Consider the following 26,605-nt stretch of genomic DNA (forward strand, 5'->3'; position numbering starts at 1 on the left):
TCCAGGTTTGCTTAAATTCAGTGAACAGCAGAATTCAGACATAACACTGCCTGTCTATGTTCAGATACTGCACATTCTCCACTTTCTTTCCCATGTTTTTTTTTTTTTTTTTTTTTGGTGAAGACTACACTCTATTCTTGGTAGTAGCTATTTTATACACTTTTTCTTCCCTCTGCTGTTCATTTCAGTATTTGAATAACAGTAACATTAGCTAGGGTGACTCAATAACACTGGAGCAGCAGAGTTAGCTCTGTCTCATCTTACACATTTCTCCTTTCTTGAAAACCATAGTTTGGATCATTTCCAAGGGACATCTTTACCAGCGAAGATTCACTAGAAATATCACCCCAATGTGGAAGAAATGGCAAATGTCCTCTGGCCTGGGAACCATCTCCATCCCCAACCCCTATTTTTGTTGCAATCAAAAATGGAGGCCCCAAGTGGTTAAGTGACGTACCAAATGACTACAGACCTACAAGGACAACTGTTCAGGTTATAGAACTGCTATAAGGCTAGACTTTGGAGTCTTGTAGGTAGAATTAGGAGATTTGATAGGAGTATGAAGTAGGTACTGAGAGATATGTAATGTTTTACTCTTTGAATTCTATTTCTATATCAAGAATTTCCTGAACATTTATTACCATCAGCAATGCCTTTTATGGTGAGTGCAGGAAGTTTTCTCTAAGTCAGCGGTGAGATCTTGCTCAAGGAGGGCTGCTTACTTGAATATTATATAAGTTCTTATGCTTAAGGATCTACCTAGGTAGATAGAAATTCTACTAGAAGTTATTATCATGTCTTCATGTATATTCTATCGAATGTATGATTGTTTGTTGTAATTTGTTTTCTGTTGTCCTTAATATATTTAAGTTTTGCATCAAAGATATAAATGTTTTATGGCATAGAGAGCCATATGGGAAGACATGACAACAATTTTCCCCTGTTGCTCTGTTGGTGGATTATAGTCTTTTCTAGAACTTACCAGGAAGTCTTGGTGAAAGAATGAAGATATTGATGAAGAGAAGTATATGTAAAAATATGGTCGTGACCCACACTCAACAAAATAACACCAAAATGGAGACAGATGCTGTTTGACACACCCAAAAGTTCTTAAATGGAGACATACTTCCACTTAACCTAATTCTGCAGAGGAAGATTTGATTCCCTTGGGTAACATAAGCTTTACATGACGCTTGAATGAGAACTCTCCTAAATAGTGTGTATAGATCTCATTGACTGGAAAGTTTATGGCACGCAGACGAAGAAAGAAACACGAGAATAAGAAACAGGAATACACTATTTCAAACTTTTATGTCTTAAAAGAGAAGTGGAAAATCATTTAAGCCAAGCAGTCCATGTGAGCAGTACAGTTGACGAAGAAAGGATGCCCAGAGACAGACAAGTAGAAGGCAGACTCAGTGCAGTTTCTTCAGAAGGCAGTGACCTTGAGAGGGCTGGAACCGTGGCACCCAGGATGGCTGCACATCTCCTGTCATTGTAGAAGGCTAAAGTGGGTCATGAACGTCTGTACCGCACACTCAGAGATTCCCTCCTCCTGTACAGGCCTGCCTGGGTCCTCTGGGAAATATAGCTGAGGCTTCCTGCTAGGGTGACTCCAGTTCCCAAAAGAGATCCACAGACTGAGGAAATATGGAGAAGAAAAGGCTAAATGTTGAAGATGCAGGAGGAACAAAGTGCTCACCTCTAAGAAACGAAGGGGAAGGGTCAGTGAGATCATTTAGGTAGGCTCATGTGCCCATAAAACTTTTTTTATTAAAGTAAGAAAAAATTAATAAATATCTCCTAGCATCCCATAAGTAGGCTTCTATTGTCTCAGGCAATGAGGAATTCATGGAGGAAACACTGAGAATCCTATCTAAATTTGCAGGACACCGGTTCTCCCTCAGAGCAGATTCCTTTTTCCTAGCTTGTGAGTCTCTAAATTTTATCCAATAAAACAAAGTGAACCAAGCTTTAAAAACTATTAACAAATATATTTATTGTGGTGGCTTTCTCTCCTACTAGATACACCTTGTTGGAAAGTAGTATCCCTTTAGTTCCAGGTGGGCCCTTAAGCAGGTAATAAAATAGTTTCCCCCTCATTAAGAAAGAAAACACTCAACTTTGCAAACATGTCACATTCTTCTTACTATAGTTTTGTTTTCCATAAAGTCAGAATTTTCTTCTAGTAAGTATGGTTTTACTTTTGGAAGAAAGTTACAGGTACATGTTTACAGACTTATATAAATCAAGGTGTAGAGGAAGATCAACCACACAGTGCTAATACAGATCGGAGCCCTGTTCCAGGTCGCCAAACCCCCTCACAGTTCTGGAAAACACAAGACGATCTCCAGCTCTATGATTTCGTCCACAGCGTGCCTTACTCCAACCCCACACAGTATCTTTTAACTGTTACACAGGTACAGTTTCTTGCAGACGAGGGCAACAGAAGTGATCTTAAAACGCCTGCTTCTGTGATGATAAACTCTAAGATCCCAAATGCCAGGCTCTAATTCTGAGCATTCACTAGTTCTCCAGGACAAATCCACCCTGTACGTGGAGGATGTTTCTCTCCCTGACAAAGCTTTGTTTTGAGGGACACTGCATTTTTGAAGTTGCAGAATTATATTTTGCTTCTTAAAGACAATTATTTGAAGAATTATTGAATTTTTTTTATAAAGTAAAGATGATTCTTCCACAGCTGTCATCATTACATTGAGGATATCTTATAGCTTATTGATAATTATGTACAAATTTTCTCGTTTTTTAAAAATACACAGAAGCACATAAGATGACCATCTGAAAATATCCCTTCTTTGAACGTTTGGCTCTTTGCTGTTAACTATGCTTGTATGAAGAATATAGCAACTATTAGGAATGTTGTTTAGACAGAGTGGTAACTGACATGTTGTCCGTTTGTGGTCCTAATGGCTAGAACACCTGTCCTGGACATCTGGTTGAGATAGCAGCATCATGAGTCTACAGTAGCCTCACAGGACCCTCTAGTGTACAGTGCTGACTGATACCGATTTCTGTTGTTTGTCTCGGGCTCTTCTCTTCTGCTGCTGCTGTCTCTCTTTGCTTTCCCGCTGCTCTGGGGCCTCTCTGCTGGACTCCAAACCTTTGCTGTCAGAGGAGGAGCTTGTTTCCTTTCTTTCTTCTTTATTGAGTTTTTTTCGTTTTCGCTCTCTTCCCTTTTTTCCTAAAATAAAAGGACAGTCAATTAAAAAATCATATTCAATTATATTCTCCTTGGTTATTTTAATTTGCTAAAAAGAGCAGTTTTTCCACCTCAAGTTACATATTATACTCATAGATAACAAACAAATACTCTTTAAGCCTTTCACTCAGTTGCTTTTGTTAAACCAATAGAACTTGCGTGACTAACAGAATTAAGGGATTTATTTTACATCACAGTCACTTATACGCACCAAATGGAAAGCTTTACATATTTTTTTTTTACCATATCAAAACTGTATTAGTATGGACATTTATTTGGTTCATACTTAAGGCACTAATTTATTCTCAAATTTACAAATAGCAGCTACATACTTGCAAGCTGTGGTGACATTGGCATGTTACCTAAGAGAAGAGAATTGATGTGTATAATAAATATGGAAATAATAGTTCATAATACATACCAAAATAATTATGCTTTACTTTAGCAAAAAAAAATTAATTTGCATTGCAATTTCTCTGTTTGCAAGGTATGTTGATACAATTAATCAATACCTCTATAGTATAACTTACAAGGACAGAAACACTTTGTTTTTAATTGATCAAGCAGATATTTCTCAGATGTATGCTGTATTCTTGACCTAAAACTGGGTTTATAACACAAATTTAATTTAGACTCATACTGTGAGATGATTATCTTTTCCATTGAAGTCAACATGGCTGTAAAGGTATTCATGTGGGTAGGAACATTATATCCCATATGGAGCCAGAATCAATGGTAAATTTTATTCAATTTTATTAAATAATTATGAAAATTTCTAGTGAGTGTTTTGCCAAGACACCAAAATGAATAGATTTTTTTTCCTATTTCATTAAGAATAGAAAATTAACTTTAGTCAAGTGAACTTTTTTTATATACAATTTATAATTTTTAAGGATATGGTTTTAGTAAGATTCATTAACACATGTAACAATAAGAGATTATTTATACTCAAATCAATTCATTATAAACTAAAACTTGGGACCAATTAGTCTTTGATGTGACAAATCTTAAATTTATATCCCACACTTTGAGCCATGCAAACTTTGAAATCTCTCTGCCTACACTGAGGCATCATGGATGAAAGTACTTCGGAAAAATTATTTGTTTGAGAGAACCAAAATATTTTTATGTCCTGAAACAGGCTGCAAATATTGAATTTGGTGGTTTGGCTTCTCTTCCTGTGCTCTGGTTACAGAATCCTAGGGAGTGGTGTTATTAATACTTCATATGAATACTAGGGACACCTCAGTCACCTCAGATTAATGAGTTGATGCCATGAATAGCTTTACCATGAGATTGCATTTATAATTGCTTCAGAAAACTTGCCTGGTTGAGTTTAACAAAGTACATGTCCAATTGTTGAATGCTTGTATGACAATTAGTAAAAAAAAGAAAAAGTCTTCCTGAGGAGGGTGAAACAAGTATCAAGTTACTTAGTTATTCGAGGCATATGGAGTTGGACAAAAGCAGCTGGCTATGACTTTTAAGCTCAACTACTTAACTACTGATTTGCTGAATTCATTTTTCTATTCCCGTTAAGAAGTATTGTGTTGGTAAGATTTCTAAACACAGATTCCAGGCCTTCTTATTGGTTTTAATGACATAGTGGTAGAGCTGTCTTGAGTGAAGTAACTAAACAGACAAACAAACAGCCATGAAAAACAAATTTCCTTTTATGGGGAAATTACGTTATGCAGCATAATTTCAGCTCCATAACACTTCACAGGTCTAGCCAACACTAGTTTTTCACACTGTTCTTTCTTTCAGTGGATGCCTGAAATCAACGGATGACATAATATCTCTAGTTTCAGGGCCACCGTGGGGGAGTTCAATTCTAGAAATAGTCAACAAAAATTACTGACCTTAAACAAAATGCTATTTCAGTGGAAATTACCCAGAAGTTCAGTGTTTGACATTGTTCTCCTGATGATGATTTAACACGATACAGTTGTGATCCCAGCCATAACTTTTAGAAACATTAGAAATGTATTGTTTCTTTCTCAGTTATGGCTTGATTTAAATGTTGTTTTTCCACTTGTGACAACCAATTCAACTTCCAAGGTATTTCTTCTTATTAGCAAACTAATATGATTACCAATATGATTATTTCTCAAGACAGGCAGAATCATTTTTGGAAGTATCTTGAAGTTTAGTATTATGGTTTTGTTATCCAAGAAATAGCTATTTAGTCTGGGCGGTGAGTGAAAAGTGAGGCCCAGCTAAAGCAACAGGAAACTAGCACGTTGTCTATGGTTGCTGCCCACTGGAGGGTTACTGCACAAGAGGAAAAAAAATGGGATTGTTCTTTTCTTCACAGGCCATGTGTTAGTAGTTGGAAATGTTCACTGTTTTTCTGCACGAATAATACATTTTACTCTCATCCAAGAAATAAAATAGACATAGCCCAGAGTGGCTGGAGTCCATTAAAAAAAATCACGTGCAATTTGGAATAATTTTGTAAGGTTTTCATTAAATGGACTTCTGTTTCTATTGTAGTAACTTGGTGAGTTTTCATTGATGTGGTTAATATTTATTTTGTGACTCTTTTGCAATTCTGCAAACAAAGCATTTCAATTAAAACAATCTGGTGTGTGTGTGTGTGTGTGTGTGTGTGTGTGTGTGTGTGTGCTGTGCTTCACTGTGTATATGTGTGTATGGTACTCATGACCTGTGTAGGTGGGCCTGACTGGAATGTGACACATTCTAATGATTAAAAAAACATTCATTTCCCACTGTGTTCTAGCTATATGAGGTAGGTTTCAGGAGAAATCATCAAAGAGAAATTCCTATTAGTAATTGAGTGCAATCTGAACCTGCTAGGATTTGAGTGTTCTCTTCAGAATTCATATTAAAATTTAGTTGGTACAGTAACCATAGTTTTAAAGGGGCCTTGAAGGGTGACTGTGTTGTGGGAACTCTACCCTTGTAGATAGATTAATGTTGCTGTCATGGCAATGGGTTACTGCAGGGATGGGTTCTTGATAGTAAGAATGAATTTGGCCCCATTTCTTCTCTCTGCCTCACACAACCATACCAGCTTTTCTAACATTAATCATTAGCTAGGTAATCCTCATGAAACAGCAATGCAGCATTCTTAGATTTCTGATCTCCAGATCCATGTGATAAATAAGCTTCTTCTGTTTATAACATAGTCTGTGAGAGTCTTTTAGAAAAGCAGAAAATAGACCAATATATTCTTGTAGAGAGCCACTTGCTGTGAAGATTTAGAATACCATCCTTAGAATCAGAGAACATTGTCCAGATTCTTTGTCTAATTCAAGTCATTTCGTAACCTTTTGCAAATTTCTGATAAGCCTCAGGATTAACTGATACTTCAAATACAAACAGTCCTTTCTCTTTGCTAAACTACTAAAGGTTGTATAAGTTGGTTGCAGAACACTCAGCATGGTGCCTGACATGGCAGTCATGTGATAAACGAAAGCTAATATTGCGATTCTACAGCATCAGCATGTTGATAGTCTTCACCTAATGCTAAAGGTATGCTCTAACCTGAGCCCACATGTGAGACATGGGGAAGAGCATGACAACTGTGGTCACAAGCAACCACAGGCGCTCACAGGGAACCCAAAGGAAGCACAGGACCCCACTAAGAGAGACTTAATGTAATTCTTCAGATCATGTTTAAGTTAAACCTAAAAAAAAAAAAAAGACAGTTTGCCAGGCTGGTGAAGGAAGAAGTCAGGGTAGGCAGTGGATGATTGTCAACATGTGATGGCCTGCAAGGTCATGGTGACTTGGGACACTGAAGGTATGCTTCCGTGGTTTGATCAGAGTCTATATATAGGAAATTACTGAGAAGTGCTGGAATTAGTTGCCACATTTGGAATTTGTCCTGAAGTGCCAGTGTTACTGAAAACTCTGGAAGGACAACTATCAGAATCCCAGATTATAGCAGAGTTTAGAGATTTTCGTGATAAGTTTTGACGGGAAAAAAAGAAACCAGCAACCGCATAGGAAAAAAAGAAACCAGCAACCGCATATCTTATCATGTGACATTTCAGTTTCCAGAAACTTGTTATATGTGACAAATCCACAAAGGGAGTTGAGCTGGTGTTTACAATTCAGCCTTACAGTTTTATACTTTTAATTTTTGTCAGTTCCCTACCCATACACAAACGTATTTTAGACATAGCTCCTGATGCCCTCCCTTAAGAGACTAACTTTCCAAAGGGTAACTGGAATCTCTGTGTAGACAATGAAGCCACACATGATTTAAGGACTTAATAAAATTGCCTCTAATAGATAACGTTGAGTTTGTGAAATTATTTTCTATTGTTGAAGAAAACCATACATAGTCTTTTGCATAAGCACTGTCTAAACTCTATAGATCTGGCTCTAAACATAGATGCCTTTTTAAAATGCAAGTTCTTACACGCTGCTTCTGGAAACTTAAGACTCGGTTTTTATAAAGAGTCTAGTTAGCAACTGCAGCCATATTTTACTTTTCCCTTTCTTTTTTTTTCTTTCTTCTTCCTTCTTTCTTTCCTTCTTTCTTTCTTTCTTTCTTTCTCTTTCTTTTCTCTTTCTTCTTTAAGTGCTTTCTTTTATTCCAAATTATTTTATTTGAAATAGAATTACATCTCTTCTCCCCTCTCTTTGATCCCTCTAGTCCCTCCCAGTTACCTTGCCTCAAATCACTTCAATGTCCTTTGCCACTCTCACGTTGACAAGATTGTTTTCTTTATTATTGTTACATACATTATATGTGTCTTACATACATTATATACATATAATTATTGAACACTAATTCTGTATATATACATGTATATAATTATATGCTATATCTGATATATAGCATATATCAGATATATGCACACACACATATATACAACATTCTGAGCTTATTTTGATATCTGCCACACCTGAAAACTATATTTGTAGAGAAATAAGAGAAGCCAATTTTCTTAAAATTTAGCTGAGATTACATGGTTTCTAATGATACACTTTTCATAATGGATGCAAAATTTTTAATGACTTATTGATCCTAGTAATTTGTAAGGCATGTTTTTAAATTAGGTACATTTAGAGTAGGAACTGAGATGAGATATAAAAATTAGTTGCAAACAATGTCTTAAAAACATGTCAAAATACAACTATGACCAAAATCATGAATAAACTTTTATTTTATTTTATTTTATTTTATTTTGTGAACTGTTTATTTTAATGATCACAGATTTCAAATCTATGAATAAGCTTTTAAAACTGAGAACATAATATATCTTGAATTATTTTTTCTTTGTACATTCCATGTTATAAATTATGTATTAACGTTCCATGTGAAAACATAAGCCTTAGAGTACATTCAATACTCTTTTAAGCACAACGTAAAAATGAACGAGAGATACTCTTCTTGGAATCACGAGTTATAAGAATTGCTTAGTTATAAATACCAGAGTTTTGGTTTTTTGTTTTTGTTTTTTCCACTTAGAAATATTTAAGGGGTTTATTTGTGAAGTTCTCAAAATTTCCATTAGGGGGAGCTAAGGAGCTTTAAGTAGTTCCTTGTTTCAAGAAAAGCTAGAATAAACATTTTAGTAAAATCTAAAAGTGTACTTCACATTCTAGACTGAGAAATAAATACTACCAATTCCATGACTCCAACTAACCAGTGAAATAACCCTTCAGAAAGATAAAATTTACCCATTGGGTCTTTAGTGGGATTCAACTCGGAGTAGCCTGTGGCTTTATAGGTTAAAAGAGAATTAATCTGATTTGTGACTCTAAATTTGACCATGTTTTTATTCACAAAAGATACAAATTACACTTTCATTAGTTTTAGTTACTGTGTCACTAGAGGAAGGTTGCAAGGGATGGGGGCTGCTACAGTACAAGTATTTTTATACAGCAATTATGATCTGCTGTGTAGATACATACTTAAAAGGCCTTTGACCTGTGGGCTGTATAAACATAGGACAGGCTGACCCAGTGTTGAAGAACACAGCTGAAAGGCATCAAGGCCAAATGTCCTTCTCAGCTATATTGCCCAGTAGAGCTGACTTGAGAAACACATTCAAGCCTTTTGTCCTGTTTTTGCTTGTTTGTTTTTACTAAAATAGATCCACTTATTGCCTCTGCTGCAATTTTAAGAAATACAGTTTTAAAAAACACTAAGAGACTAGACATCTCTTATAGACAATTTAGGCAGACATTTAATTTCTTCAACTTGAAATTTAAAGCTATGCAAATTACGTACTCTGTCAGATTATAGACAAATCAGTTCTGTTCCTTTCCCACTTGACTTGTAGGGTGCTTTTGATTAATTAGCCAAAGTTAATTTGATATATTAGAATGCATCCTACTACATACTATTAATTAGGGATAGTCTCCTGAAGCTGTGTTTGCAGCAACAGCTGTCTGATCAATGGGGTCTGTTATGACTTAGATTGTGTTTTTCTCTCAATTGGAAAAGCACATTTTCTATTCACATTATGCTCAGAAAAAAAAGAAAACGTTTAAGGTAAGACACTTGATGTACATGTTGGGAGTGGAAGCAGATAAACTCAAGCTTCCTGAGTCAGCCCTTGGGGTTCTTGTCCTCTGTGACTTGTCCCTGCTTGCTCCCTCACCCACTTGGCTGGCCTTGTACTCTTCTTCCTGCTCATCCCTGTATCTCCACCCCACCCCGCACCCCTATAATGTCTTCTGATCCCACATACTTCTTATCCAGGATGGCAAGTTCTAGAATCCCTTTCCTTATCTTAGACTCATGTTAAATTCTCTGGCCACGTGACCTCATCTGGGCACCATCCTTGCTTTCTAAATTTTCCCCAGGCTTGACTATTTTACTTATGTTTCTTATGTAGGTGTCTTTGGCTTCCAGTGATGATCACATGACTGGGTGCAATTCTGGAGGTGCAAACCTACTCAGGAGACTGAGAAAGGATCCCCATCATGTTCAAGGTAAGCCTGGGCAACTTAGTGAGACCTTGTATCAAAATAAAACATAAAACGAGAGCTGGGAGTTCATGGGCAGAGTGCTTGCCTACCATATGCAAAGATATAGGTCCCATCCTTAATACAATCAATATTTTCTTTTCAAATTTCAGGCAACATATAATTAAAATAGCAACGATCACCAAAATTCAATGAACCCTTCAGTGATGACGTACACTTGTAGCTAAGAATGTTGTGTTTGTAAGCTTTTTAAATTTTTGAAAATGAGAAAAATGAGGGTTCACTAAACACAGTTGCCACTGTCTCTATTCCCTATATTAACTTAATGCCACATATTTTTTTCCTGTAAAAGTTTAGCTTATATACTAGGCATATTAGGAGATTAACAATAACAGATAATTATTAGTAAAAGCAACTATAACAACATATTGCAATAAAAGTTATGGTGCTGTGTCTTAGCCTGTCTTTCTTAATTGATTATTTTCTTTATCTACCCCTGTTCTTGTGACATGGTGAGGTCTAAGGACTGTGATAAGATGATCAACTACTGTACTCAGGTTACTGAAACATCAACAGTGTGATACAATGAGAACCTATGTAACTGACATGGCTATTTAAATGAGTATACATCATACACAAGGCAGATATGTTAGACACAAAGATGACTGTTCTGAGTGGATGACACATCATTTCTTTATTTCTAGAACATGTCACTAATGTGTCAGAACCACAGTTGAATGTGAGTGGTGAACAACAGAAAGTTAAACCTTAGGAAAGAAGAGATGGCTAGACTGGGTGGAGGGGTCCATGAATAGGAGCACTTGCTATGCAAGCAAGCCAAGCTGAATTCAACTCTAGCTTTCACATAAAGCTGAGAATACCTGTAGCTACAAAGTTGGTGGAGCCTAGCCTAGCTGAAGCAGCAAGCAAGTGAGAAACACTATCTCAAATAATACACACACACACACACACACACAAACACACACAATACACAAACATACATACAAACATACATACATAAACTAGAATACTATAGAGAAAGACTTGATTACTTAAGAGCATCCTCTAGCCTCCACATGAGAGTACTAGGGTGTGCTCATTCAAACACATGTACATATTGAACACACACACACACACACAAAGCCTACTGTGTTTTATATTTATTATATGCAATTCAGAAACATTATTTTGCCATTGAACTACCACCATAAAAACGTTTTAACCCTTTTCAAAATTATCAGGTAGCTTTATATTTTCCTATTACCAAGATATATAAAAGCTCTTGAAATCCTACTGACTCTTGAACACAGTCCTTTTATGAACCATTTTATCTTCATAAACAACATAAACATCAGTTACTACAATGTTTTAGGACCTTTAATCGTTTTTAGGAACATTTTTGTAATGATTTGTTTATTTTTTATTTTCTTTGCTTGAACGTTTGGCTGCATAGATGTCTGTGTTATATTGACTGCAGATGTCAGAGGAGGGCATCAGATTCCCTGGAGCTGGAGTTACAGGTAACCACCCGTGTGGGGCTTACACATGGAAGTGTAAGCTCAGTGGAATGGAGCTCAGGTCATCTGCAAAACTAACAGCTCTTAACCACTGAGCTATCTCTTCAATGCCTTTAAGAAAAACTTTTAAGAAATTTCTCCCACTTATCTCTTGTTTACATTCATTATTAGCAGTCAGAATCTGAAATTTGAATTTTGGTTCATGTCCTGACAAAGTTTTCTATGACCCTTCACAAAGTGATGAATCAGTCCAAAACCATAAACTTTGCTGCCCTGAGACCAAGCCTGTACTCCTTGCTTGCAAATGCCCTCAAGAAATTTTATGGAAATAGATATTATCTAGTAGTGTATTTTCTTATTGTAATCAATATTAAATGAATTAAAAGTGAAAACTGGAGAAAGTACTCACTTTTTAAAAATCCAAACTACTTACAATAATTAAAAAAAATACTAATTTTAAATGTAAAATGAACCTTGTTATATAATATTTTTAAAACAGGGTAGGGCATGACACTTTATATTAGATATTTTATATTTAATACTATTTTTGTGGGCTTATTTCTCTTAAACTCCTTGTTATTTGTCTAAATGTTCATTGAAGCTAGCAATTTCAGTATTTTCCATGTAAGATTTCTTATTTTTGAAATACTTTCTACCACATTAGGGCCAATTAAAAAAACTCTTGGGTACTGGAGCAAAAACATTAATTTATCTGTTGAAATGTCTTGGTTGGTGCATGTTTGAATAGCACATTTTGAATTATATGCTGACTTCTAAACATTCCTAACTACTGGATAAGCATATGTATTATTTCTGTTAATCACTTAATGTCAAAAGTATCTTTAAATTCATTATGATTTAATTCATTAAATTTTTTTGGTTAATTTATTTACTCATAAAACTCATGACTACCTTATCTATATTACAGTCCACTAACTAATAAGTTATTCTGCATAGAATATTTTGGTTGTTTTATATGCCAGCTATAAACTTTTATACACTATTTATAAACTGAAATAGGAATACTTATAATTCAAGAATTTGTAGCTTTATTGCTTGAGAATGTATTTTTGTCAGGTATACTCTTTCCCTGTCAAAGCTCCCACTGGACTATTCCCTCCCAATTTTAATTATTTGATTTTTAAACATATTGACTCCACTTAGTCCTGCCAGGATATACATGGGTCTAGGGTCATTCAGCCCTCTCAAGGGCTGAATTCCTGAAAGACAAAAACAAAACAAAACAAACAACCCACCAAATAAAGCCCACTGACTTTCCCTGTTCCAGAAACCATCAGTTGCTAATACCTCCTCAGTTTAAGGGTGGGGTTTTGTGACTGCTTCCCTTCCTCGTGATGGGACGTTGGCTTGATCTTGTGCATGTCCTATGTATGTCCTATGCAGGCTATCACAACTACTGTGAGTCATATGTGCATCTGCCCTGTTCTTCCCAGGAAATGCTGTGTCTCTGTAGTCATCTACCGTCTCTGATTCTTACAGTCTTTCTCTCACTCCCTTATGTGATGATTCCTGAGCCTTGGAAGGAGTGCATGTGATACAGATATCCCCTTTGGGGCTAAATATGCTGGAGTCTCCTATTCTTTGCACCTTGACCAGTTGCTGATCTCTATGTCAACTGCCATTTACTGAAAAACGAAGCTTCTCCGACGAGGGTTGAGAGATGCACTAAGCTAGGAGGAGTTGATTTAATGTTATTTCTATTTAGCATAATAATAGTAATAAGCTCTCCCCTAGGGCACATGACTCACCTAGCCATGGGTTGTTGGCTTTATCAGTGGTATCAGGCATGAATTCCAACTTATGAAGCATGTCTTAAATTCAGTGAAAAAGTTATTGATTACTCTCATAACATTCATACCAATATTGTGCCAGTAAGCAGCAACTAAGCTCTAACTTTTTCATCAAATGAAAAAAAAAAAACGTGATTATAAAAATGTATTTGTAATAGTATGTCTTACTGAAAAATTTCAATTTAGACCTAATCTTTTCAAAATATTAATGAGTATCTCCAAATGGACTTATATGCTCATGTCCTCTGTGTGGTGTGTGTGTGTGAGGGAGGGAGGGAGGGAGGGAGGGAGGGAGAGAGAGAGAGAGAGAGAGAGAGAGAGAGAGAGAGAGAGAATACAGTATCTGTGAGAACACAGGAGAAGGACATTAGGTGTTCCATCATACTATTTTCTACCTTATTCCTTTGGCAGGGTCTTTTACTGAACCTAGAGTTAAAATTACAGCCAGTAAGTCCTAGAAATCCCCCTGTCTCATGACAGCTATGGGATTACAGGTGGATATATGACCACACACAATTTTTTATGTGAGTGCTGGGGGTTTGAAATCAGATCTCCATGACTGTGCAGCAAGTATTAACAACTGAGACATCTTCCAAAACAATCCTCTTTCGTTTGTGATATATTCATTGCAGTTTCCTTCTCATTATTCACCCCAGTTTTCATCCTTAGTTCATTTAGAATACTTGTAATCATAGGTGATGTTCACATCAAATACAATTGCCCTCAAGGAAACTCCAGTGTCTTATATAAAATAAAGTAGAATTTATATTTAACCTACAATCTTCTCAAATACTTTAAATCATTTTGAAACTATCATACCTAATACATCATCTACATTTTGTAAATAATTTATTATGCTTACTTATTAAAGAATAATGATAAAAATAAAAGTCTGCTCATGTTCAGGACACATGCCTTTTGATCAAAATTTAATTGAATTCTCAAGGTGTGGTTTGGAGAGCAATTTCTTTTTTTCAGATAACTTCAGCAAGTTCTCTCGGTAATGCAAACATTAAAAGCAGTGAAAAGATTCTTAGAAATCTCTATATACACATTCTGAATGTAAAATCCATAAATCATATTGTATGTAATTATCCTATGAAAGTATTTACAATTATTAGTCAGACTATCCAACAACTCTAGTAGGTTTGGAGAAATTTCTTTTTTTCTTCCTGGCTATAATTAGTTCCTTTAAAAGAGTTTCCACATTCTTCCTCAAAAATTCTGTGCCAATTTAAAATGGCAATAACAGCAATTAATAGGAAGGCCACAAGTCCTATCTATAGGCCAGATTACTTAGAAAGTTTACATTTTAAAATGATTTTGTGTGTGTGTGTGTATCTTCATTTTCTTGGACTAAATCTTTCTGAGTTGACTCATGTTTTCCTAGTTCCAGCTGAGGGACTAGATTCTAGTCAGATACCTGACAGGCATACAGGTACCCTGGGGGGCCAGAGACAACCCATAAAGAAGATCTAGTTCTGTCTTCCTCTATACCCAGGACAAAAGATTTGACAAGCTTCCTGTCCCTTCTGGTGAGCCACTTTCTGGCTGAACTGCCCAGACAGCCCCTGGACATTGGCTGTGAGCCAGGCAGACAGGGGAAAGTGATTTCAGAAAACGACGTCTCTCTCCATTTTGTAAGAGCCTTCTTTTCTCTCTGCTTCTTTCTCTCTGTGCGCACTTCTTTGCTTTTGATAAAATTTACTCCTATCTCCTGACTGCCTTTCAGGACAGTCCCTGCCTTTCAGGTTTACCCAATGAACTATCTCCCTAGCCCTGTGTCAATATTCGACTCTTGTTATTTGTGGTTTGATATTTTCTTCTTGATATAAGGTAGTATAATCATGGCATTTTATAGAGTTCTGAATAAAATGCATTTGCTTTTACCCATTTTCCTTCAGCTGCAAATCTAAGGCTCATAATATATTCTTTCATGTGTGGAAGAGATGTTCTTAAACCTCTTCATGTTTACTATATAGCAGAAGCTTTTGCTGTTGTTTTAAAAAGAGAATATCTAAGCCAAGGGCATTGTCTTCATCTTCGATGAAATATAGCTTTCTAATTAGCAGGAGAGGCCTTTGTTTCCAAAAGCTGAACAGAACACGACTTGGGAAATTTACTCCAGCTGGGTAAATTGAAGAACTGAACAAACTCCAAAGATAGACAGTTTTCTGGGCATGTATCATTTGATTTTCATTTGGATAAATTTCTACTTGCTCCAAGAATTTGTCTCAGAATTTTGTTCTTCGGAGACAGAAAAGGACGTGTTGATAGCCATGTTTGACTCTCCTCCACTTCCTCCCTTACCCAAGCTGTCTGCTTCGGTGATTGATAGGACCAGATACCTCGCCTTTGCTGACAGTCTTGCAAGATTGATGACACAAGAAAGTGTGGCATTGTTCTCCCCTCTCTCATCCTCTTATGCACTAGTTCACTCTGCTGTCTTTCACAGTTCTATGACAGCTCATTTTGTCTTTACTTTGAAGTGTTTACTATCCTGTGGGGTGGAGCAAATAACTGTAGTATCAAGTCCCGTAACACGGGAATAAACAACCTGGAAGTGTGCACTTTGTGACATTTTTCACTAAACACACTAAAGTCTTTTGTGGCTACTAATTAATATTTCCAGCTACTTATTGATTACATAAAGCTAATTGTAAAATGCTTGAATATTCTTAAGTCCTTTTTTGGCTTTTATGCACTGTTTTCTTTGTCCTTCGTCTTTGCTGTATATCATTTCCAACTCTTGTCATAACTGGTTTGAAGAACACACAGGAGCTGAGCTTGTATTACAGCAGTAGGGAGAATGTTTAACATACACAAAGCCCTGGGTTCTGTTCCTAACACCAGGCAAGCATTCAAGCCAAAGTGCTCATAGAAACTTTATGTAGTATTCTAATTTCATTCTTGTTGCTGTGATGAAACAAACCCTGTCATAAAAGCAACTTAGCTGAGTAAAGCCTATTTGGTTCACAATTCCAGAGTATGGACATCACCACAGGGAAGTCACAGAAAAAGATGCTTGAGGTGGCTGGGTCAGATCATATCCACAGCCAAGAGCAGAGAGAAATATCAGCATGCATGCTGCTCGCTTGATTGCTCGCTTGTTCTCTTGTGTTCAGCTTGGTGTCTGGACACTTAGATAGTTCAGATCTTCTATTCCCCACCTACCCCCTGTCCCCCTCCACAGAGGTTGGAGACTAGTGTTGAAAACACTGGACTGCATCTTACCACACCACTTAAATGTTAAGAGAATTAGCCACAGACATGCCATAGGCTAGCCCAAATGTAGACAAACCTATATTGAGTCTCTATCCCATTCTAGGCTTTGTCATACAATAAAAGCTAATTATCATACTTAATATTTACTACATTAAACGTCATGATTAATAGATTTCACTTATAACACAAGAAAGAGCCTAAGGGAAGAGTTCACCTGCAGGAGAAAGTGTGAGTCATTGGAATGATTGCTTCTCCCATTCTGTATAACAATACAAATTGAACATGCTTTCCACATGCATTTTCTCAACCAGCCCGCCAGCTCTTTGTAATTGCTTCTATAGTGGTTACATAGTGACTTAATTTCTAAAAATATTTTAGTAGTTGGATGCTCACTGATTTAAAAGTATTAGTTAGGTTTTATTGCCCCATATTTGTAAGGATCTCCCATTCTTTGTCTATCACTGTTGATGTATGTCAGAGTGGGTGGAGTTTGGGAGAGTAGACACATGTGTATCAAATGTTCTTGATTGTTTGTGTGTGTATATATGTATATGTTTATTTATAGGTCCTTTCCAACTGCAGATGGAAAAATTCTATTTTTTGGTAGATTTAAAGATATAAATTTCAAGACAGCTGGCTTTCAATGTAATCTTTGTTAATTTTAAATGAAAATGTTTCCTTTGAAAGACCATTTCAGAAGTTTGAATCTTCAAGAGGTTTCTTTTACTATTTTTTCCTTTTTTTCTCTTTTCCCAAAATAGTGTCTCTAGCCCATTCTGACCTCTAAGTCCCGACATAACTGATATGACAATGAACTTCTGAGACTCCTGCTTCCACTCCAGATCTGGGATAATAGGTATATGATGTTATATTTAGGTTGTACAGTGAACTTTTTCTTGATAACTATATTTTTACATACTGAATTAGCCTGTAGCCTGACTTGTATTTTCTTCATAAAACACTGTTGGAAAAAATGGAATATGGTTTTGTAATAAACACCTGATTAAGGCAAAATAAATAAAAAAATTGTTTTCATTTTGGGGGAACTCAAAATTTTATATATGTTTTATTTTTTAGTATTGACACTATAAATTATAACATAATTTCTGTGATGTTTCTTTGTTACTAGGTAGTATGGTTCCTTCTATTACTTTGAATTGCTATTATAATATATAAATGAATACATCTGTATTTTTTTTACAGGCTATCTAAGTGACATTGAATTTTGTTTACATTTTTTATGTCAAGTAGAATAATTAGTGTGGAAAGGCTATTATGAAATTCTATAGAAATTCTATCTTAATTTTGACTCATTAGTTTTCTAACATGGAGTACAATGGCTAGGACAGATTATGTAGTGACAGGCTGAGGTGAGCATAGTGTTGTGATGTTTTTTTTGGTGGGTTTCTAACCCATTTGCATGCTTTTGTGAATAGGAGAAGTATGTGAGATACATATTCCTATTTCCTTGGTGAGCATCAACTCATCGCTCTGAAACCAGGTGATAATTCCACTTTTCTGTCAAGAGTCATGCAACCAATATACATTGAATAAGGTCAATGGAAATATAGCATTTTTAAAAATTTCATGGCCATCATGCAGTGAAGACAAAGTTAGGATGGGCACACGTTGAGATAGATGTCTATACTACTACATTTACCTGTGTTTAAAACTCTGCGTTCCAGACAAATTGTCTCAATAAGCCTCATTAGTTACTATGGAGTTCTTATCCCATTAGCCACTTCTCCTCAAATATTGGATTCAAGTGGCTACAGCCCACTCAGAATCATCATGCTCCTTGGCAAAATTATTTCAGCTTGTCACACACTAGTATGTTCTTCTTGGAACCAAGCTATGATTGAATCACTAAACTGTGGCAGGAAGACTCCAGGAAGCCACATTTCCAGAGACAGGAGAGGGGATTATATTTCTTCTTATTCTTAAATTTTTGAATTTTGGAGAGTCCTTATAGAGTTAAGAGCTTCCATGTTTCCATGAAGTTGGGCATGTGGGCTACAGTCCATTCTTAGGACCAAGCTGGGCAAAGATCTAACAAGAGTTTTTCTAAGGTAGAATATAAGAGAAGATCTTGTACGGCAACCAGAAAGAGAAACAGAAGGAAAGGAAGGGAGTTTTGATTGTGAAAAGTTGGAAGGTTCTAAAAACAACTTTCATTTGCTTAAATCATCTTCCACAGCAGCTATACATGATGCCTTGGTGAGTTTGGGAATGTAGGCTTATTTTAAAGTCATGAAATATGATTCTGGCTCGTCTTGCATCAATCTTGGGGCTTTTATCCTCTTTTGAAGTGGTACTACATAGTTTCAGAAGCCTGAGTTGCCCTTGGGTTTTGAATGACTGTGGGTTTTGTTGTAATCCATTGAATTTTGCTTTCGGTGTGATGCCACCCAAAAGAAGGACTAACGGATAGTGTGATGAAACTTCCATGTTAGAGGGTGTAGTGAGGTCGGCAGGCATCATGCTTGGTGAAATTAATGGGGAGAGAAAGCCTTAAGTACAAGGCCTGAAAATGAAAAAAAAAATGTGGTAGCCTCTGAAGGAATGAATTATGCTGTCTTGCTCGACCTTGAGGAAAGTATTTGATTTTTAAGTGAGGTACTTAGAAATCATATAAGGTGACCCAGAAAACAAGATCTGATGAAATAGAAATGATTATGTGAGTTTGTATGCATGTTTGTTTGTGGTGTTAATGGATATGTGTACTTTTGAAGGTCAGAAGTTGACTTATACCTTTGGGTCAAAATTGCTCACTGACTCAGGAAAGTGACAGGTAGCAAGCCCTAGAAATTCTCTTTAGCTTCCATAGCTCTGGAGTTACAAGCATGCACATAGCCACTTTACAGCTCTTTACATGTGTGCTGAGATCTAAACTTAAGTCCTAATGTTCACAAAAAGAATACTTCTTCCCACTGAACCGTCTCTCCAGCACCAGTAACAAAGGTTTGAAAAGTATAAATACCTTTAAGTAATCCATGATTTGAGTTTTATTCTCTGAGCAAAATGAACCACTTCTTTGTGTATCTGAAGACTGTCTTAATGTAGAAAGGGGATTATGAAGTCAATGGTTGTATAAAAATCTTATGTATTACTAGAGAATTTTTAGGGGGACAATGTAATGATCTAGAGATAATTAAGATTATTAGGGAGTAAAATTAAAAAAGAAAGCAGAAATAAGATATGTAGGCTTCTTGCCCTGATGTGCTGGGATTTGGGGGGAACAGTAGGGAGAATCATTTTGTCTCCATTAGATCCTGATTATCCTTCATCAAACATAGTGTAGAACTCTGCACACTTGGAGGATTTAAGCTATCGTGAGCTAAGCATGTAGTGATTTCTAGGTAGGATTGGCTATGTCTCAGCAGGTTGGGCTTGGCTCTGGGAATCTGCGACATCAAATCAAAACTTATAATGTGACTTCTGAAAACAGCAAACATTTCTAACATCAATGAATGGTCTCAGCCAAGTTGTGTTTCTGCTGCTAATAGCTGGTAACATTCTTATTTATACATGGAATATTATATTATTAACATAGTAGTATAATATTCTACCATATTGTATAGTGCATTACATATACAATACTATCATGTATAATAGTATACTATATTATTACTATAGTAATATAATAATATAATATGTTATTACTGCATTTTTTAACTATACTTGTTATTGAAAGTTACCCTTTTCTATACATCTTCCAATGTACACTTCAAAGGTTATTCTTCAAGAAACCCCAAGTGGCCATTCCCTCTAACTTGAGAAGGTATGAAATAAAAGAGTTTCTATGACATTGCAGTCACAATGATCAGAGTCTGAATTACTGCCAAGCAATTTACTCAGTGTCTATATTTGGGGCATGATGTTTAAACTCTTAAGACTTCATCTGTGAAAATATGTTTTTCTTTTAAAAAATAGTATGACCTTAAATGTAAAATAATGTGAGCTACATATGAAGCACTTTGCACTCGGCTATATTATTCATCAGCAGTATGACTGTAAGAAAATCACACTTTGTGTTTCTGTGTTGTATTTGTAAACTATGATTGATTAAATGCTATTTGAAGTAGGAATGAACAACAAGTAATACGTAAACACTAGATAGTGGAAAAGTACTAAATTAAAAATCTCTAAAGTAATGCTTAATTGTGATGATTCTATGAAACCACAAAGTAACTGTGTAGATTAAATCATTTTAAGGAATCGATTAGTCTTGATCTGGCTCTAGTAGTCCACAGGCATTAGTAAAACTATGAAACATTCTTCCACCTTCCTGTCTTTTAAATGTACCACTCATTTGTCATCTGCTAACCAGTTTATTATTATCATGTGTGTATTTACACATGCGCATACTTGTCATGCTGTGTGTGTGGAAATGAGAGGACAGCTTTCCTGGTTCAGTTCTACCTTTCCATCATGGATTCCTGGAATCCAACTCAGGTTTGTACATCAAGTATTGAGCCTCCTCATCTATGTGCTAGAGTACCTCTTCTGGAAAAATTGTTTTAGGTTACATGTGTACAAGGTGCATACATGTGGGTTCATGCATGCATGTGCATGTACATGTGTGCATGTGTGTATGTGTGTTTCTGTATATATGTGTGTATGTATATGTGTGTATGTATGTACATGTACATGTATACATATATGTATACATGTACGTGTGCATGCATGCATATATGTATATACATATGTATATGTATCTGCATAAGAGTGTGTGTGTATGTATGCTTATATGTGTATGTGCATGCAGACAGGTATGTGTGTATGTGTATGTATGTGTGTACATATCTCTGTGTGTGTGTGTGTGTGTGTGTGTGTGTGTGTGTGTGTAAAAGTGCTTCTCTGTACCTTCTACCTTGCTGTGACATTGCCTTCCTGCAACACAGGTAGCTAGCCTCTTCTTTTGTTGATACTTTGCTTTTATGTCTCCAGTGTTGTCCACCTTAGTTTCACAAGGTATAGAGCCCCCACATAGCCAACTGGTTTTTTTTAATCTTTTCTTTCTTTCTTTCTTTCTTTCTTTCTTTCTTTCTTTCTTTCTTTCTTTCTTTCTCTCTCTCTCTCTCTCTCTCTCTCTCTCTCTCTCTCTCTCTCTCTCTCCTTCTTTTTTTTTTTTTGGAGGAATAGCCCTTTTCTCTAAGTTGTCACGTTGCTCCACCCAAATTCTATATTTCCCTACTATTTGGTTATCTGACATTTTCACTTTGGTAAATGCTACTCAATCAAAACTTCTTTTGCCCTTTCACAGAAGAAAAGCTCACTTAGGCCTTCGGGAGCTTTAACAGTTTATTTCCTCAATTTCACAGAACACAGCCAGCTTGTGTTCCTTTCTAACCAAATCTACCAGAAAGTTGTAGTCTTCTAAGTAAGTTTAGTACGTATTTTTACCTCCTTACTGGAATTTTATTGTTACTATCTAACACAGTTACAGGGAATCAGTAGCTAATATATGTCTGACATGCATCAATTACATGAATACCAAACAAGAAAATCAGCAGACAAAATGTTCACCATCAGAATCATGGGTGGTGAAGTCATAAGCCGAAATAAAAATTGTTCTAAATGAACACAATTGTTCTAAATGACACACTCTGATAGCAATTCTAATTCTACACAATTTTTCTTGTAGTTCAGGTCATTTCATGCTCGTTCCTTTTCCTTCATTATTTTCCTTTGTCATTCTCTTTGTGCTGCTAATGGTAGAGGAGAAGTGGAAATTGATGATAACATGGCCCAGTGGATAGATTTAAGGCATGGAACCATTGATCACTATGGCTGGGCTGGGCTTATCTGCAGTTTTGTCGTATCCACCTTCTAGTTTGATTTCTAATTAGTTCGTGTTAGTTAGGGAGAGAAGATTTAGCTACATTTTAAAAAGTATGTTTGTGGGAAGGATTAGCTCTCTGGAATCACTGGAAATAGATGGGTAAAAGACATAGTAATGAAAATCTGGAGAGAATGAAATGAACTTGTCAGCAGTGGTTATTGCCGAGATCACTGACATGGATGACCACTTCATCAAGATGAATAATGTCAGCTAAGGACAGATCCTTAGCTAGCTAGCACCACTAAGAAAGTATTCTTCAAATGAGATTCCTTCCCATTTGAGTGAGGCATAAGCTGATTTTATAAAATAATTCTAGAGTAAGCAGGTAAATGGCTCTGCAAAGAGGGGGACATGGTCATGTTCTAATCCTGACATCCTGTGAACATGTTACTTTAAATGCCAAAAGGCAACTAAGATTGCACATGGAATTAAAGTTGCTAAGTGGCTGAACTTGATATGAGAAGCATACCTAGGGTTAGTTTGACTGATACACTTAATCACACAGTCTTTGAAAGAGAAGAATAGGCAAAGGATAGGACCAAGAAATACAGTACAGGGAAGATTCAACTCATAATTTGTGCATGTGAAGATGGAGATGAAGAAAAGATACCAAGGCAAAAAAATGCAAGTTGTCTCTAGAATCTGAAAGAAACAAATGAATAGAGTCTTCCTAGAGTCTCCAGAGAGGAAGACCATCTTCCTGGCATCTCGATTTTAGCCTAGTGAAAAGTTTCTGACCTATATGACTGTAGCACAATAGAGTTTTGTTGCTTAAGTTACTCATCTTTGATAATTTTTGGTTTCAAAGTTAAATAAATACAAGAGAAACCCTACAATGATTTTCTAATATTTCAATCTATACATGCAAGTAACAGGTTCAAAGACTATTACTCTAGTATTTAATGAGGAAGGGTATACCACATTATCCAGTGAAGGGGCATATACTCAATGAAAGCTTATTGTTCATGAGCAGCACATAACTTGCTTATATAGATTTTTGGGACAAGAGAGCCTTAATTTCCTTTTTGAAAATTTGTAGATTTAGAGAAAATGAATTTATCATTGGCCATGCAAAATGATAAAAGAAAGGGGTCCTAGTACCAGAAAGAAAAATTTTTCCAACTCCATTTCAATTTCATAATTTTATTCTCAATACAATTCTTAGGAGTGGCAAAAACTTGCTTTTCCTACAAGTGATCCTATTAAATATTTATTACTTCATGATCAAGGTTTAACACACTTGATGGTTCTGTGTCAGAGGTTTCTGCACACAGTGTATATATTTCTGTGTCAATTCCTGGTAAATCCTCCTATTATGAAGAACTTCATCTGGACTATATCAACTGGAGGATCAAGACAATGTAAGAATGAGAAACTGTGACTCCTCAAGATGAAGTTACTCTTGCCCACTGTCTACACAGTGAGTTTACAGAGCTTTGGGGAATGTTCCTGATGTTTTCCCAGCTCCCAGGGTCCACTACTCCAGTTCTTCCTATCAGAGTCTCCTGAGGTTGAAAAATTTTACCCTTTTCAGAAACTTTTATCTTGGCTGATGAAGAGTCTGAGCTAACCAGAAACCAACACAGGAGGCTGCATTACATCAGAACTTCATGTTTAGTCTACCTCCCTAGAAAGAATCAAGAAAGTCTCATGTGAGAAGACACAGACCCTGATTCAACATCTTTATACTTTTAATTCATAATAAAAGAAACACTAGTATATCTTTAAAGGAATATGCATTTTAAATACCTATGTATTATATTTATCAACATTAAAAGTCAGTAAATTTATATTATGTTGCCTCTAAGCCCCACATATCTTTATTTGAAAACTTATATACTATTATTGTTTCTGACTTGTTACCAGAAATATTTATATGTAGCCCAGAGGTTTCTCTTAGTCAAAATTGCAATTACTTAAGGAAAATCTTTAAAGAGAAACCTAAAGCTATTTTGTCTAAAAGTTAATTATTTTATTAATACTTCCACTTTATTAAGTGGTTATAAAAATAGAATTCAAGGTAAATCTGACATATGACATATTTTCTATTAAGAAATAGTCTTTTGTAATTCATTTAAGATTTTATACATATAGTATATATATAATTTGAGATTTGCCTGCATGTATGTCTGTGCACCCAAGGAGACCAGATAAGGACACTGCATTCGCTTGAACTGCCCAGTTCTGAGCAACCGTATGGATGCTGAGAATCATACCAGGTTTTCTGGAAGAACATTCTGTGCTTTTACACTGAGCTCTAGTACCTCTGATAAGAATTTGAAAAGAAACTATGTAAGCAACTTAAAGAACCCCAAGACTTGTGTGTGACAGTACTGTTCATTGTCTAGCTCAGTGTTTCCCATAAAATGCGGCATCTAATACCCCTTCAAGAATCCATACTGAGAGATGTAATAGGTAACACTCCTGTATTTTAATTCATGGCATCATTCTCTCATAGACTGCCCAGTCCAATACCTGCAGCTAAGTGTATACTTACTAACACCTAGTAGCTAACTGGATTCATTTCTCATTAATTTCTGAAATACTCTGACTTTTATATGAGTACTTATTGATAAAAGCTGTTTCACTACTCTTGAAAAGCCATCCAATTCCAATAAGAAACACAAAGCTTTAAGGCTACTCTTTGGCTCTGTCTAAAGTTTGGCTTCTTATAGATTCTCTCTTTTGGTTTTAGCTCTTTTACATGAGTCACAGAAAGAGAAGATAAATAAATACAAATTCTTTGGATTGATATTTTTAAAAGTTCATTTCTTCTTTCACTATTTTATTTTTGTATTCTGACTATTCACGACTATCGTTACTATGCTTATATATTGTTACTAATTGATACAACATAGAATAAGCTCTTGAGATCAGCCAACCTCAAATCCATTTCCTATGTCATGGACATATGGGTTGTGTTCCATACTTATCCTGCATGTCTCAGATGGTCATATGTCTCTTCTATATAGATTTGCCATTGGCAAGCATTTGGTAGGAACTGGTCACTTAAAAGACTGGGAATTCATACTAATGGCACTGAAACAGATTTTAGTGTTACTGGCTTGCTCTCAAGAATTGGGTAACATGTTATAATTTTTTGATGATTTGTTGGTTACTTGTTATTCTTTTAAATTCCCAAGGAATGAGCAACATACCCAGTGGGAACATTGATGTCAGCAACAGACACGGCAGTCACTTTCATGAGACTTCAGCCTTGACGCTTCCCAAGAAACCCCCAGAGGCAGGCCCCTCTTGAGTCAGAGTTCTTAGTCCAAAGATGTGCTTCCACTAAAGAAGAACCAACTTTGAGAGACTCTTGGTTTAAACTGTTAAGATCTCTCTCTCTCTCTCTCTCTCTCTCTCTCTCAATATGCTTGGTAGAAAAATAGGCAGTATTTTTAGAATAAAACCTGCTACCATGGAGATTCTCTAGGACCACCGAGAGACAGCTTGCAGCCTTCAAGCCTGGCATCTAAACAGTTTTCTCAATATCTGCAACATGTACTACTAGAGATAAATGTAAAATAACTTTGGCCTCTAGTTAAAATTATATAAATACAGAAAGTCTAGAATATTTTATTTCTTCTCAATACATCTTTTGGGCTTTGACTTTATTCACTATTTTCCTAAATTCACCCTAAGTTCTCTTCTGGTGACACCTAGGCAAAGAGGCTCGTTTTCTTCCAGATGCTAAAAAAAATTTAAAATCATCAAGCTCCTTTAACTATGATTGTTTTGTATTTGTTTGATCACATTAATAGTAATTATAGTAAGAAAAAATAGCTTCATTAAACGTGAGATTTTAGAATCTCAAAAGCCAACAATAGGAGTATTTTAGGTTTATTCAGGAGGAGAAAAAGAAAAAAGGAAATAGCTCCTTGATGTTGGAGGTCAGCCCCTCTTGTTATGGTCTTGCACACTGGCTTCCTTTTCTGCTTAGTCATCGCCCGAACTCCTACTCTAAGATTAATTACATGACCCCGGGAGATGAATGATTTTCCACTTAATTTCAGCCAATGCAATCTGGACAACCTCAGGTTGGGTTGGTGAGGCTCAAGTTAGGTGGTTT

General features: G+C 36.0%; 1 protein-coding gene across 2 annotated transcripts in view; it reads right to left on the reverse strand.

Annotated features, from left to right (window-relative positions):
* Positions 1 to 1,490: 1,490 nt before the first annotated feature.
* Rspo3 (R-spondin 3) overlaps positions 1,491 to 26,605 on the reverse strand; it is an 82,192-nt gene continuing 57,077 nt past the window's right edge. The window contains exons 5-6 of one of the 2 annotated variants that reach the window (XM_028766463.1): positions 3,027 to 3,202; positions 1,491 to 1,640 (exon numbers count right to left, since the gene is read on the reverse strand). In XM_028766463.1, the coding sequence (XP_028622296.1) occupies positions 1,605 to 1,640; positions 3,027 to 3,202 (212 nt within the window). In that variant the 3' untranslated portion in view covers positions 1,491 to 1,604. Of the gene's footprint in view, positions 1,641 to 1,973; positions 3,203 to 26,605 lie in introns of those variants that run through there. The other variant, XM_028766464.1, reaches the window with a different exon arrangement.

The sequence above is a fragment of the Grammomys surdaster genome, unplaced genomic scaffold, assembly GCF_004785775.1.
Source record: "Grammomys surdaster isolate TR1022 unplaced genomic scaffold, NIH_TR_1.0 168, whole genome shotgun sequence".
Classification (NCBI taxonomy): Eukaryota; Metazoa; Chordata; class Mammalia; order Rodentia; family Muridae; genus Grammomys; species Grammomys surdaster.